Below are 13967 nucleotides of genomic sequence, written 5' to 3' on the forward strand. Positions count from 1 at the left end.
AAATGTCATGATGTCACGTATGTTGTGTATGTCATAAATGTCACTATGAATTGAAAATGGGGGACCCTGATGTAAACAAGACAAACATATTTCTCTGGTCTGCATCCCCTTAACAATTGTGTGTATTGAGCCGTACTGTATTGTACCCATTCTGCAATCTGTTAAATAAAGTTTTCATTCATTCATTCAAGTTTCCACGCTCATATGGCTCCGATGAGTATCAGAGGTAGATCAACGTGTGAGAAATAAGTTTTGTTTGGGTTTTGTCCGCTAAAGTAGGCCTAATGCAGGATTTGTGCACATGTGTTTTCTGACATAGCCTAATGATGTGAATGCGTTTCTGCTACTGGATCTACCAGATCCAGAGAGATACACCTGTGTGATGTTGCTATGGAGTTAAGCTAATAAAGGATACTCACAACCACAGCAGAGGACTCACGTATTTGTACTGTGAAGTAACACGACAATGACAAATGTGTTGTTTCTGTTTTTCTTTTTGACATACTTGCGGCACACGGAACAAGTCAGGTGTCCCCCTGCTCCACCCCCCCTCTATGGCGAGCTGCTAGGGCTGGACTTCTGGACTTGAACTATGCTGCACTGTATCCATGTCCCCTACCACTACCACTGCACTTTACTGTCTTATTGTTGTCTCACTGTTCTGTCCTGTTTTGCACTTATTTATTTATCATTATTATTATTTTGTTGTTCCTATTTGTGAATAATCATGCACTGAAATGTCAAATCACGTTCCATTTGTACCTGTACAATATGGTGAATAAAGTAATCTGAATCTGAATCTGAACAAGTTAACAACTCACCACTACAGCCCCCAGTAGCCTAGCCAGTCTCTTGAAACACCGCTATCTTCAAACTTCCACTCCTCTCGAAACTTTCTTTTGTTAGGTGGTCCCGCTCATCCTTTTCGTCTGAGAAAACCGCAGTGGGTTTTCTTTTTAGTGGCTGGCTTACTCCTTCCACTTAACGTTATTAAGCTAACGTTAGCTAATCAGTATAGCAGGCGGGTGTAATGTTAAAGTGCAAGCAGGTGGTGGATGTGACGACAAAACTTCTAGAAATGACCATGTAGAAGAAGAGGGGTGGACAGAACTTCACAACTATAAATGAACAGTAGTGAGTCAGGCAATGGTGGATTTATCTGAAAGACAGTTTTTACCAAAGTGAAGTGTAGCCATGCATTCACACTGCAAACAACTTAGGAAATAAGTCACAGGAAGTCCATTTATAGAAACCACGAGAAAAAAGTTGGCAGACGTTAAGTGCAGCCACCTCATTTCCTCTTTGTTGGCAACCGAAGGTTGTCTGCAACTGAACTTTTGGGGCAAAATCCTCAGTGGCCAGTCACATACTAGTGTTGCTATATATCCTGACCATAGCTGCAACACAATTGGCACGACAGCTAGCAATTAGCTTGCTCAAATTGGCCATGCGACAGTGGCAAGGCCATGTGGTTTCTAGCGGTCTGAATGCACAGTAAATCTATACCCTGTCTGTCCGTCTTTCCATGTGTCTCACCAGTGAGTGGGGAGGGTTTGCCGAGTGTGCTGTACTGGTTGTGGAGGTAGGGCGCTCCGTGACGGGAGCTGAAGGCAGGGGAGGAGGCCAGGACCAGCTCCTCTTTGATGACACTGGCCTTGGGGTGGTCCTCTGGTAGCTCAGCCAGCCGCTGGTCCAGAGAGTCCCTCAACAGGTCCAGACGCTGGGACGCCTCGCTGAGACGAGACTGAGCCTAGAGAGAGGGGGAGAGAGAGAGAGAGAGGGGGAGAGAGAGAGGGGGAGAGAGAGAGAGAGAGGGGGAGAGAGAGAGAGAGAGAGAGAGAGGAGACAGAAGGTGAGACCTTGAGGAGGATAATCTGTGGACGGATTGTGTTTGTGAAGTATGAAAATCTGACTGCTAAAATGACTTCCTAAAACAGGCCTGAACCTGGATGAAGAGAAGAGGAGGATAAAAGAGGAGGAGAGAGAAAGTGGGAGGGGTCAAATCCAAGACAACAACATACAGTCATACAGAGTGTCCAAACGCTGAAAGGCCTGGCTAAAACAACTAGACTAGAATATTATGCAGCAGGCAGGAAAACTCTCTTTTGACTTAAAACGCTGGCACAGTAAAAGCTATAGACTGACACATCAGACACAGGAAACTGATATTGTAAGACTTAATGCTACATGGGTCTAGTGTATAAGGCTTAGCTTTCTACTGTGTCTGAGTGCAAACATAATGCATAATGGAAGGTCAGGAGAGACAGGAGATGAAGGGAAGTGGAATGATAGTCAATCTATTTTATTTGTAGTTCCACATAACATGGGAGAAAAAAGTGTTCTGTGTACGTGTGTTTGTGTGCGTTTATGAGTTACTATATTTCCAGTCCAACCCTGTAAAGGGCTTTCTTGTCCTAACAAGCCCTCATTTAGCCATGACACACACACACACACATATTACACATATATACACACATACACAATATTACACATATATACACACACACACGCATACATACACAATATTATACATACAGTATACACACACTGTGTGTGTGCAAGTGTGTGTGTGTATGTATATATGTGTAATATTGTGTATGTGTATGTATGCGTGCGTGTGTGTGTGCGTGCATGTATATATGTGTAATGTTGTGTATGTGTGTGTATACATGTGTAGTGTATGTGTGTGTGTCTCCAGGCTGACCTCAGACAGAGCCTTCTTGTCCTGGATCTTGTTGGCCCCCAGCAGCCGCAGCACGTTCTTGGCCCCCTCGGCCACCGCATGCTCCACCCTATAGTGGTGCCGCAGCTCCTCGATACGCAGCTCCAGCGCCCCACACAGGTCCTGGGTGCCTACAACACACAGGCATTGCACAATGAAATTCAAGGACTTTTCCGAGCACAATTTTTCATTTGAACCCTTTAACTGCCACACGACAAAGGGTTAACCCTTTCACAACCACACTACAGAAGGTTAACCCTTTCACTACCACACTACAGACTGTTAACCTTCTGTAGTGTGGTTGTGAAAGGGTTAAAGGGGCATTTAAAAGGATTCAATTCACTTTTAGATACGGCTTTCTTATAGAAAAAAATAAATCAGATGTTTGGCTTAAAACCAATTTCCGACAATTAGTTACACTTTAAATTAAAAAAAAAATCAGATTTCTTAATTCAGAATTTTTTTTATCATGGATGAACAAAACTTTCAATGCGAATGGTTGATTTGAATTTCAAGGCCTTTTTACGCACCTTGTTAAAAAATGGGCTGTTTTCAAGGAATTCCAGGCCTCAAGTTTTTTTTTGGTAAAAAATCAATCACTTTAAGCACTTCAAGGACCTTTTACCAACCCTGTTACAACACACATCACAGCAGGGCTTCTTCAACTATGGGCGGAAAACCACAGCGTGTCTCTGGTGGCGGGTCCTGTATGACAGGAGGGTCTTGTGGGTGCGGTCCACATCGCAAGCGCAGAAGTCATTGTTTTAATAATAAGCCCCCGGGTCCCAAAGCCAAGACACATTTAGTTTTGGCAGCTGGATCGATCAGAATGGAAGTAATGAGGCAGACAGGCCGAGGCCCACATACTGTACTACTAACACTGTGCGTCTGAATCTGGCTCATTACTAGGCCCATAAGAAATCTGTGGACAAAGATTTTTGAAATTTTGGTTATCTAGATTATTATTATTATATATATTTTTTAAAGTCTGCAGATTACATTTGGGAGCGTACACACTCATCATTCGTTTTCTGGTTTACATGTCATGTACTCATCCTTCCTGTCACTCTAGAGTCTAGACAATACACAATCTATTAAAGTGTCTTTCAAAAACAAAAAGAGGAGAAAAGGGAGAGGGAGGAGCACTACTGTGGAATATGTAAATAGTTGCATTTATATAAAGCTTTTATCCAAAGCGCTTTACAACATATGCCTCACATTCACTCACACATTCGCACACTGATGGCGGTGCAACCTGCTCACCAGGGAGGAGCTGGAATCTAACCGGGAAATTTCAGATTACCAGACGACCGCTCTACCTTCTGAGCCACTGTTGCCCCCATATGTTTACCTATTAGGTTAGTGACAATGCCCCCAAGATACCCCTACCGGAGGTAGAACAAAACACAGTTTTAATTTTTTTTCAGATGGAGGCTGGGGTGGCAGTGCTGGTGAGGGACGCAGCAGTTGAGGAACCAGAGGGGCCAGAGGGTCCTCCTCTGTGAGAGTGGTGTCTTCTCCCCCCGGATTAAGCTCCGCTGGCGTGAGAGGGGGGGTGAGAGGCGGGGTGAGAGGAAGCGTGAGAGGAGGGGTGAGAGGAGGGGTAAGAGGGGTGAGAGGAGGGGTGAGAGGAGGGGTAAGAGGTGTGAGAGGAGGGGTGAGAGGAGGGGTAAGAGGAGGCGTGAGAGGAGGGGTGAGAGGAGGGGTAAGAGGTGTGAGAGGAGGGGTGAGAGGAGGGGTGAGAGGAGGGGTAAGAGGAGGGGTAAGAGGTGTGAGAGGAGGGGTGAGAGGAGGGGTGAGAGGAGGGGTAAGAGGAGGGGTAAGAGGTGTGAGAGGAGGGGTGAGAGGAGGGGTGAGAGGAGGGGTGAGAGGAGGGGTAAGAGGTGTGAGAGGAGGGGTGAGAGGAGGCGTGAGAGGAAGGGTGAGAGGAGGGGTAAGAGGTGTGAGAGGAGGCGTGAGAGGAGGGGTGAGAGGAGGGGTGAGAGGAGGGGTGAGAGGAGGGGTAAGAGGTGTGAGAGGAGGGGTGAGAGGAGGCGTGAGAGGAGGGGTGAGAGGTGTGAGAGGAGGGGTGAGAGGAGGGGTAAGAGGTGTGAGAGGAGGGGTGAGAGGAAGGGTGAGAGGAGGGGTAAGAGGGGTGAGAGGAGGCGTGAGAGGAGGGGTGAGAGGAGGGGTGAGAGGAGGGGTGAGAGGAGGGGTAAGAGGTGTGAGAGGAGGCGTGAGAGGAGGGGTAAGAGGTGTGAGAGGAGGCGTGAGAGGAGGGGTAAGAGGTGGGGTGAGAGGTGTGAGAGGAGGGGTGAGAGGAGGGGTGAGAGGAGGGGTAAGAGGTGTGAGAGGAGGGGTGAGAGGTGTGAGAGGAGTGAGAGGAGGGGTGAGAGGAGGCGTGAGAGGAGGGGTGAGAGGAGGCGTGAGAGGAGGTGTGAGAGGAGGGGTGAGAGGAGGGGTGAGAGGAGGGGTGAGAGGAGGCGTGAGAGGAGGTCTGAGAGGAGGGGTGAGAGGTGTGAGAGGAGGTGTGAGAGGAGGGGTGAGAGGAGGGGTGAGAGGAGGGGTGAGAGGAGGCGTGAGAGGAGGGGTGAGAGGAGGGGTGAGAGGAGGGGTGAGAGGAGGCGTGAGAGGAGGCGTGAGAGGAGGGGTGAGAGGAGGGGTGAGAGGAGGCGTGAGAGGAGGGGTGAGAGGAGGTCTGAGAGGAGGGGTAAGAGGAGGGGTGAGAGGAGGGGTGAGAGGAGGGGTGAGAGGAGGGGTGAGAGGAGGGGTAAGAGGTGTGAGAGGAGGGGTGAGAGGAGGGGTGAGAGGAGGGGTAAGAGGAGGGGTAAGAGGTGTGAGAGGAGGGGTGAGAGGAGGGGTGAGAGGAGGGGTAAGAGGTGTGAGAGGAGGGGTGAGAGGAGGCGTGAGAGGAGGGGTGAGAGGAGGGGTAAGAGGTGTGAGAGGAGGGGTGAGAGGAGGCGTGAGAGGAAGGGTGAGAGGAGGGGTAAGAGGGGTGAGAGGAGGCGTGAGAGGAGGGGTGAGAGGAGGGGTGAGAGGAGGGGTGAGAGGAGGGGTAAGAGGTGTGAGAGGAGGGGTGAGAGGAGGCGTGAGAGGAGGGGTAAGAGGTGGGGTGAGAGGTGTGAGAGGAGGGGTGAGAGGAGGGGTGAGAGGAGGGGTAAGAGGTGTGAGAGGAGGGGTGAGAGGTGTGAGAGGAGTGAGAGGAGGGGTGAGAGGAGGCGTGAGAGGAGGTGTGAGAGGAGGGGTGAGAGGAGGCGTGAGAGGAGGGGTGAGAGGAGGGGTGAGAGGAGGTCTGAGAGGAGGTGTGAGAGGAGGGGTGAGAGGAGGGGTGAGAGGAGGTCTGAGAGGAGGGGTAAGAGGTGTGAGAGGAGGGGTGAGAGGAGGGGTGAGAGGAGGTCTGAGAGGAGGCGTGAGAGGAGGTCTGAGAGGAGGTGTGAGAGGAGGGGTGAGAGGAGGGGTGAGAGGAGGTCTGAGAGGAGGGGTAAGAGGTGTGAGAGGAGGGGTGAGAGGTGTGAGAGGAGGCGTGAGAGGAGGGGTGAGAGGAGGGGTGAGAGGAGGCGTGAGAGGAGGTCTGAGAGGAGGTGTGAGAGGAGGGGTGAGAGGAGGGGTGAGAGGAGGTCTGAGAGGAGGGGTGAGAGGAGGGGTGAGAGGAGGGGTGAGAGGAGGCGTGAGAGGAGGGGTGAGAGGAGGCGTGAGAGGAGGCGTGAGAGGAGGTCTGAGAGGAGGGGTGAGAGGAGGGGTAAGAGGTGTGAGAGGAGGGGTGAGAGGAGGGGTGAGAGGAGGTGTGAGAGGAGGGGTGAGAGGAGGTGTGAGAGGAGGGGTGAGAGGAGGCGTGAGAGGAGGTGTGAGAGGAGGGGTGAGAGGAGGGGTGAGAGGAGGGGTGAGAGGAGGTGTGAGAGGAGGCCGGTGTTGAAAGTAGCAGGCTAGGCGGTCTCTCTCTCCGCCTCTGCTGCGTGGAAGGCGGTCGCCGCCAAAGCATCAAAGCGCAACCCGAAAAGACCTCCATGAGAGAGGGGACCGGTGAGGAGCCTGATCTTCCATGCCTCAGTCAGGGTGGTCTGCGACAGCCAAAAGGTGACACCGGGTCATCGAGTGCCGTGCCGTGACTCAACCAGCGGCTACTGGGTCACGGGGTAGAATTGTGCCAGAAGTCTTGGTCAATGTCTCCAGCTCCCCAGAGCAGTGCGTCTTTCCCCCGTTGCCATTGGCAACAGGGCAGAGGGGGACAGCAGAGCTATGTTGCTGTGTTCAGAGCTGCACAAGCAGCAATTCGCTGTTGTAGCCGCTGCTTGGGCTGGATACAGTGCTAACTGGCACATTTATCCTAGCGGGACCTTGGCGGGCTGCGTCAATATAAGTGGGAAGGGGGGGGCAAATCTTTCTGATACAGTCACCCACCATACCGTCAAGCTCGTGGTAGAGTGGGGGGCACTGCAAGTGGAATCCCATTCACCACCAAGGCAGCCCTAACCGTCTGTAGTGTGGTAGTGAAAGGGTCAAGGCACACCAGGTAGTAGAGACGACAGATCCATCAGGATTCAAGACCGCCAGACAGGAAGCGCAACTATGAGAAGCACTGTTGGCCCTGAAAAGCGCCGTTGGTACATTTCTACATTGCTCTTTTGTTATATTGAAGTCGTTATTAAAGAAAAGCGATTCACGTGAGGTGCAAACCAATTGTGTGAAAGGAATGGGGGAGGGTGATGGTTTGCCGCCTATTATAGAATAGAATAGATAGAATAGAATAGAAATGCTTTATTCATCCCGAGGGAAATTTGGCACTACAAATCGCTCACAGTAAACAGTAGACATTTAGGAAGACAAAAACAAGTCACGAATAAGAATTAAAATAAGCCTAAGAATAAAGAATAAAATAAGCCTAAGAATACAATACGGTCCGGGATATACATTTTAGGGCTGTAGCGAATAGTTCGAAGCTTCGTTCATAACGTTGACATTCGAATTCTAAATCAACATTCGAAAAAAATATATATGTATGCGTCTATTCATTCTGTTTAAACCAATGGGGTTTTTCTTCCCAGTTGCAGATAAAGATTAGGCTACACCATTTTTTTTATCCACTTTTTCTCCCATTTTCTATATTTTTCTCCCATCCCAATTTCGTATCATCCAATTCAACCCTCCCCTGTCACGGACGCTGTTTCTTGCCTCCCACAAGCCGGCTGCAATGTGGACTAAGTCATACATAGCACAAGTCCCCTCCGGTACTTGAGGTAACAGCAGTCGCATCTTTTCACCTGCGCAGCTCGATCTCTCAGTGTCGAGGAGTAACGCGTGGGAGGCTCACGCTGCCCCCGACACTTCCTGATTCTACTGCGCAGGCGCACCAACCGACCTGTAGGAGTCGCTGTCCACAACGCCCGATCCCCACCCATCAGTTTCCCACCCCCTAATACGGCCAATGTGTATTAGTACGGACGACCAGCTAAACTGAAAGCAAATGTGGAGCGCTGGGCTCGAACTGACGAGCCCAGCGTCTCCAGCATTTCGTGGCGAGCGCCTTGCCCACTACGCCACATAGCCGCCCAGATTAGGCTACACCATTATAGTATATGACTCGTCATAACATTTTTAATAAAACATTTATCATAAATAATGTAGCCTATCTGCATCCGCTTGGCGCTCCATCAAGACGTCACCATCACTTTCGTACCAACCGTGCCCTTATTGGATTATTTATGTTGAAGAAACTGACTAGTTATATTCATTAAAGAAAGTTGATTAAATATATATATTTTTTAAAGACTCATTTAATCAGATTAATCACTTTATTCAAATTGAGGATTTAGTTAAAAAAATTAAATAAAAAAAAGACATTCAAAGCTTCATTCGAATACTTCAATAGAAGCTTTGAATGTTAAAAGATTACATTCGGTACAGCCCTGATACATTTCCTATGTTATGTATATACATTCTAATATAAAATATACAGAAATCTACAGTAAGTGTACAGTAAGTGTAATATTGAACAATGTTGTTTTAAAAGTAAAAGTCCAGGAAGATGGTAACTGTCACCCTGTGCTCAGTGATGCAGTGAGGCACAGTGATGCATTGTAAAGTATCATTCAAGCATCATCATATCATTATAGCAGGTGAAGGGCTGAGTGCTAGGAGGTGATTGGTGCATGTCAAATTCTTTCAGCATGAGCGCGTACGCACATGGAAGGTCAGTTAGTATTATGAAGTTCAGATAGTATTATGAAGTTCAGTTAGTATTATGAAGCTGCCAGATGTGGCAGTGGTCTTGCAAAACAAATCTAAAAGGTAATTGATGAATGAAGGCCTGGATTGTGCTTAGACACATATGATATAATAATAATAACTTTATTTGTATAGCACTTTTCATACAGAAATTGCTGTTCAAAGTGCTTCACAACAGTAAAAATACAGGCATAAGCGAGCATTAGCATACAAAAGATAGAGAGGTAAGGTAAATCACAGTTTTCACATTTGGATCAGTAATACAAATAATAAAATAGAATAGATAGAGTAAAAAAGTGCGGGTTGATTCAGTTTAAAAATAGACAAAATAATTAAATGGAACGGACAGTAAAAAGTGTGATGAAATAGTTCAATACAAATATAATTTAGTGATTTTAGATCACAGGGACTTTAACCCGTACGCGGTAGCTTTAGTGATTTTAGATAAATAAATATCAATAAATTAAAATCTTTATTAAAACTACACTGCTACACATTGAAGGTAATAAAATGCGATATGAGATATTTTGTTTGTTGTTAAGTTACATGTTTCAGATCCTTATAGGATGTTATTTATAGTTAAATAATAACTACATCTACATCAGTTTACCACTTGGATTGTGATTATAGACACGTAGGATACGGGCGATATAAGGTCAAATATGTCTTTATGAAAATGGGCAGCAGCAGTAAGGCAGTCCACTTTATGTTCATTTACTTTTCAGTAAGATGCAATCATTTTATGTTTGGTGGTGGTTACAGACAATAATAAGGTCAAATTACTTATTACATTTCCCTGTGTTATTACATTTTAAAGTCCTTCTAAAAGGAAAAAAGTTATTACATTTGGAAAAGTGATTACATTTCCCGGTGTTGGGGCGGCTGAGTGGCGCAGTGGGCAAGGCGCTCGCCACTAACGCAGGAGATGCTGGTATCGAGCCCAGCTCTCGGCGTTGCTACCGGCTTGGCCGGCCGTCATACTAACACAATTGGCAGTGTTAGAGGGTGGGAAAGCCGGTGGGTGGGGATTTGACATTGTGGACAGCGACTCCTACAGGTCAGTTGGGTGACGCCGGTGAGGCAGAAACAGGAAGTATCGGGGGCAGCGTGAGCCTCCCAGGCGTTACTCCTCACCACTGAGAGTTTGAGCTGCTGCGGTGAAAAGATGAGACAGGCTGCCTCCTCGTGTACCGGAGGGGACACGTGATGCAAGGCTTCTATCCTCACTACAGCCGACCAGTGGGAGGCATAGTCTAGCAACGTTCAAGACAGGGGAGGGAAGAAATTGGAAATATGAAATTGGGATGGGAGAAAAAAAATTGAAAATGGGGAGGAATAGGTGGATACAAAAAAAACATTTCCCGGTGTTATTACATTTTAAAGTCCTTCTAAAAGGAAAAGTTACATTTTTAAATGTTATTACATTCCCCTGTGTTACAGGGTGTATAACAATATCCATACATTTGACCAAAAATTACTTTATTATGTGGGAACCGTAGAGATGAGAAAAAAACATTGTTGTGTTTTGTTCCACCTCTTGTTTTGACAGTTTGTATGCAGACAAAGATGGAGACGAGATGAACAGACAGAAGGAGCGAGTAGAGACTTCAAGCATGAATGATACCGACGACAAGCGGAATGATCTTGAGAAAACAGTGTTTCTTTCAGGTTGAGAGAGATAGCAATGGAGTGTGTGAGTGAGAGAGAGAGAGAGAGAGAGAAATAGCGAGAGTGAGTGAGATTGAGAGAGAGATATTGAGAGAAAGACAGAGATAGCAATGGAGTGTGTGAGTGAGAGAGATAGCAAGAGAGTGAGATTGAGAGGCTTGAGACGTTCTTCATTAACCCTTTCACTACCACACTACCAAAGGGTTAATCCCATTCACTGCGACAATACTGAACTGCCACACGACAAAATGGTTAACCCTTTTACAACCACACTACAGAAGGTTAACCGTCTGTAGTGTGGTAGTGAAAGGTTAACCGTCTGTAGTGTGGTAGTGAAAGGTTAACCTTCGGTAGTGTGGTAGTGAAAGGTTAACCGTCTGTAGTGTGGTAGTGAAAGGTTAACCTTCGGTAGTGTGGTAGTGAAAGGTTAACCGTCTGTAGTGTGGTAGTGAAAGGTTAACCTTCGGTAGTGTGGTAGTGAAAGGTTAACCTTCGGTAGTGTGGTAGTGAAAGTGTTAATGTGGTTGTGAAAGTGTTAAAACATCTCAACTACCAAAAAAAGCCCAGTAGTATTAGTCCTTCCCGACATCTTCATAAAACCAACCTTCACACAGAGACAGAGACAGAGACAGAGAGAGAGAGAGAGAGAGAGAGAGAGAGAGAGAGAGAGAGAGAGAGAGAGAGAGAGAGAGAGAGAGAGAGAGAGAGAGAGAGAGAGAGAGAGAGAGAGAGACAGAGAGAGACAGAGGAGGGGTTGGGGATGCCTTTATCTCCTAATAAGGTCCTCTGTCTGCAGCTCAGACAGTTAGCTGACCTACTGCAACACCGGCTGTGGTGCCTGGAGACTGTCTGTGTCTATATGTATATACACTATATACAGCCCCGTGTGTGCGTGTGCTTAAGGTAGAATTGGAGTGTGTGTATAGGTATGTTAACCCTTTCACCACCACACTACAGAAGGTTAACCTTTCACTACCACACTACAGACGGTTAACCTGTAGTGTGGTTGTGAAAGGGTTAACCCTTTGTCGTATGGCAGTGAAAGGGTTAACCTTCTGTATTGTTGCAGTGAAAGGGTTAACCCTTTGGTAGCGTGGTAGTGAAACCTCTTGAGGACGATTTGCCCACCGGCACTTTGGCGACCTATAGTGGCTCGGCTGTGCATATTTTTTAATACAATATATATATCGAAATTAAAGACCCATTTGTTGCCTGTCGAAAGCCCTTTCAGGTGTGTCGTAGAAATATTATCATGTCATTATAGATCTGTGTTGAGATATAATTTTATCTTTGTACAGCTTGACTGGTTCAATATGACCAACTAGTATAATGTGTGTGTGACTCCAAAGTGCCAAGGTTATATTCTCTCTCCCTAGCCAGGCCATAACAAGGTCTTGTTATTGATTCCCTAACTGAACCCATTTTGTTTATACTTTCAATCATATCTGAATGTCTAATGTTACGTCTTGAAACTGTGTATTAATGTTACGTCTGACCAGACCTCTTTGTCACTTTCTGGTCAGACGCTCGTGTGTGAACACATGTTGTCTCCGATTGTAAACTGAACTTCATTGTGGCCACAGTGAAATAAACTATGTTCTATTTTTAATAACGACTCAAAATTATTATTATTATTTTTTGTTGATCTTTTTCCCCCTCCTTTTTTCCCAATCCCCTTCCTGGTCGCTGCGCACCTACCCCCTACGGTCGGTCTGGGAGCGTGGAGGCTATCACATGCTTCCTCCGACACATGTGTAGCCAATCAACCGCTTCTTTTCACCTGGCAGCGTGGACTCTCACTGAGAGGGTGTAATGTGTGGAAGGATCACACTACCCCCCTTAGATCCTTTCCTCACTGAGCAGGCTCACCGAACTGTAGGAGTCGCTGTTTACAACGACCAGGACCCACCCACCAGCTTTCCCACCCCTAACACTGCCAATTGTGTTAGATTGAACAACCAGCCAAGCTGCGTAGCAATGCCGAGAGCTGGGCTCGAACCCAGCATCTCCTGCACTAGTGGCGAGCGCCTTGCCCACTGCGCCACTTAGCCGCCCCTGACTCAGAATTATTATACAAATGGCTCATCTTTTGTCCTTTAATATTTTCCATAACAGGTGACAAAATCCGTTCAGCGGTTCTCGAGTTACATGCCGATATTTGAGGCTTGCGCAAAGTACACGGTATTGTGCAAATACTACTCCCGACTCTTGGGGCTCTAGTTTCATTTGGCGACCTCAAACATTATTAGACAGGGTTGTAGCCAATGAGTGTGGCTTTCCAATGATACCCCACCTGGGGATGTACGAATCAGGGATCTAGGTGAAAAGCTACGAGCAAAAACAGGAAGAGAAAAACCGCAGAATGAATTGAAGTCTATGAGAAAACTGAGCTTTTCTTTTGTACACAGTTTACCAAAATCACTCCTAATCACTCATTTCTGAACGGATCTTTGTGAAATTTGGACAGGTACTGCCCAGGGCCATCCAAAACTCCCCCACTATTGCTGTCTTCAAGAGGGGTGTGAAGCGACATCTGCAACAATAGGTTGCAGAGGGAGCTTGGCCACCACTCTTGAAGAACAGGAACATGACATGCTGTAATGAGGCTCTTTCAGAAAATTGTGTTGTCTATTTTATCTTGTATACTATCCATCTTATCTTCTTAACCCTTTCTTTGTGATTTATTGTATTCTTCTTGGGACCATGTTGGAAACAAGTCGACAGACTTTCACATGTTATCCTTGTACCCCTTGTTTTTATACTATTGTATAAATTGTATGTACTAAATAAAAATCAAATCAAATCAAATCATAAGACTTCAGGCTATGTATTTTTGGGGGGGGGCAATACCGATACTAAGGAATAGAAAATTCCAATATTGATATATCGGTACAGAAATATTTAGGATGCCAGGAGTAGGGAAAAATAGGGAAGCAACAGTTGTGGAGTGGAGGATCAAGAAAAGAGGGTCGAGTCAATTTCACAATTCAACATCATTTACTAGCAGCCAAAGTGGTTTTGAGAATAGAAATGATTGATTTGAACAGAGTTGATAATAATTACAATGCGAGACGGATCGTTTTTCTATGAGCCACAGGTTGGTATTCATTTCAAGCTCTGCACAAACCCTGTCATACGTTTCTACCCTGCCTGCTCATTTGCGTACAAAACACACCGAGGCTTTCATCACCTAGGTTACAATCTGAAGCCGGGGACTCAGAGTCTCTGTTGACTTTGGCCGTACCGACTTCAAGAGGCGGACGTCAACCCGACAGTGGAGACTGACTTCTATTATGGGGAGACAGTGGCTTGTGAGGTAGAGCAGTCATCTGGTAATCCAGAGGTTCCCGGTTCGATTCCCGCTCCTCCCGGCCAG

General features: G+C 46.7%; 1 protein-coding gene across 1 annotated transcript in view; it reads right to left on the bottom strand.

Moving 5' to 3' along the window:
- Positions 1–13967, bottom strand: part of pkn1a (protein kinase N1a) — an 87042-nt gene that overhangs the window by 37859 nt on the left and 35216 nt on the right. The window contains 2 exon segments of the mRNA XM_084317861.1: positions 1537–1750; positions 2705–2853. Of these exon segments, the coding sequence (XP_084173987.1) occupies positions 1537–1750; positions 2705–2853 (363 nt within the window).

This window comes from Notolepis coatsorum, assembly GCF_963971535.1.
Source record: "Notolepis coatsorum genome assembly, chromosome: 7".
NCBI classification, from domain to species: Eukaryota; Metazoa; Chordata; class Actinopteri; order Aulopiformes; family Paralepididae; genus Notolepis; species Notolepis coatsorum.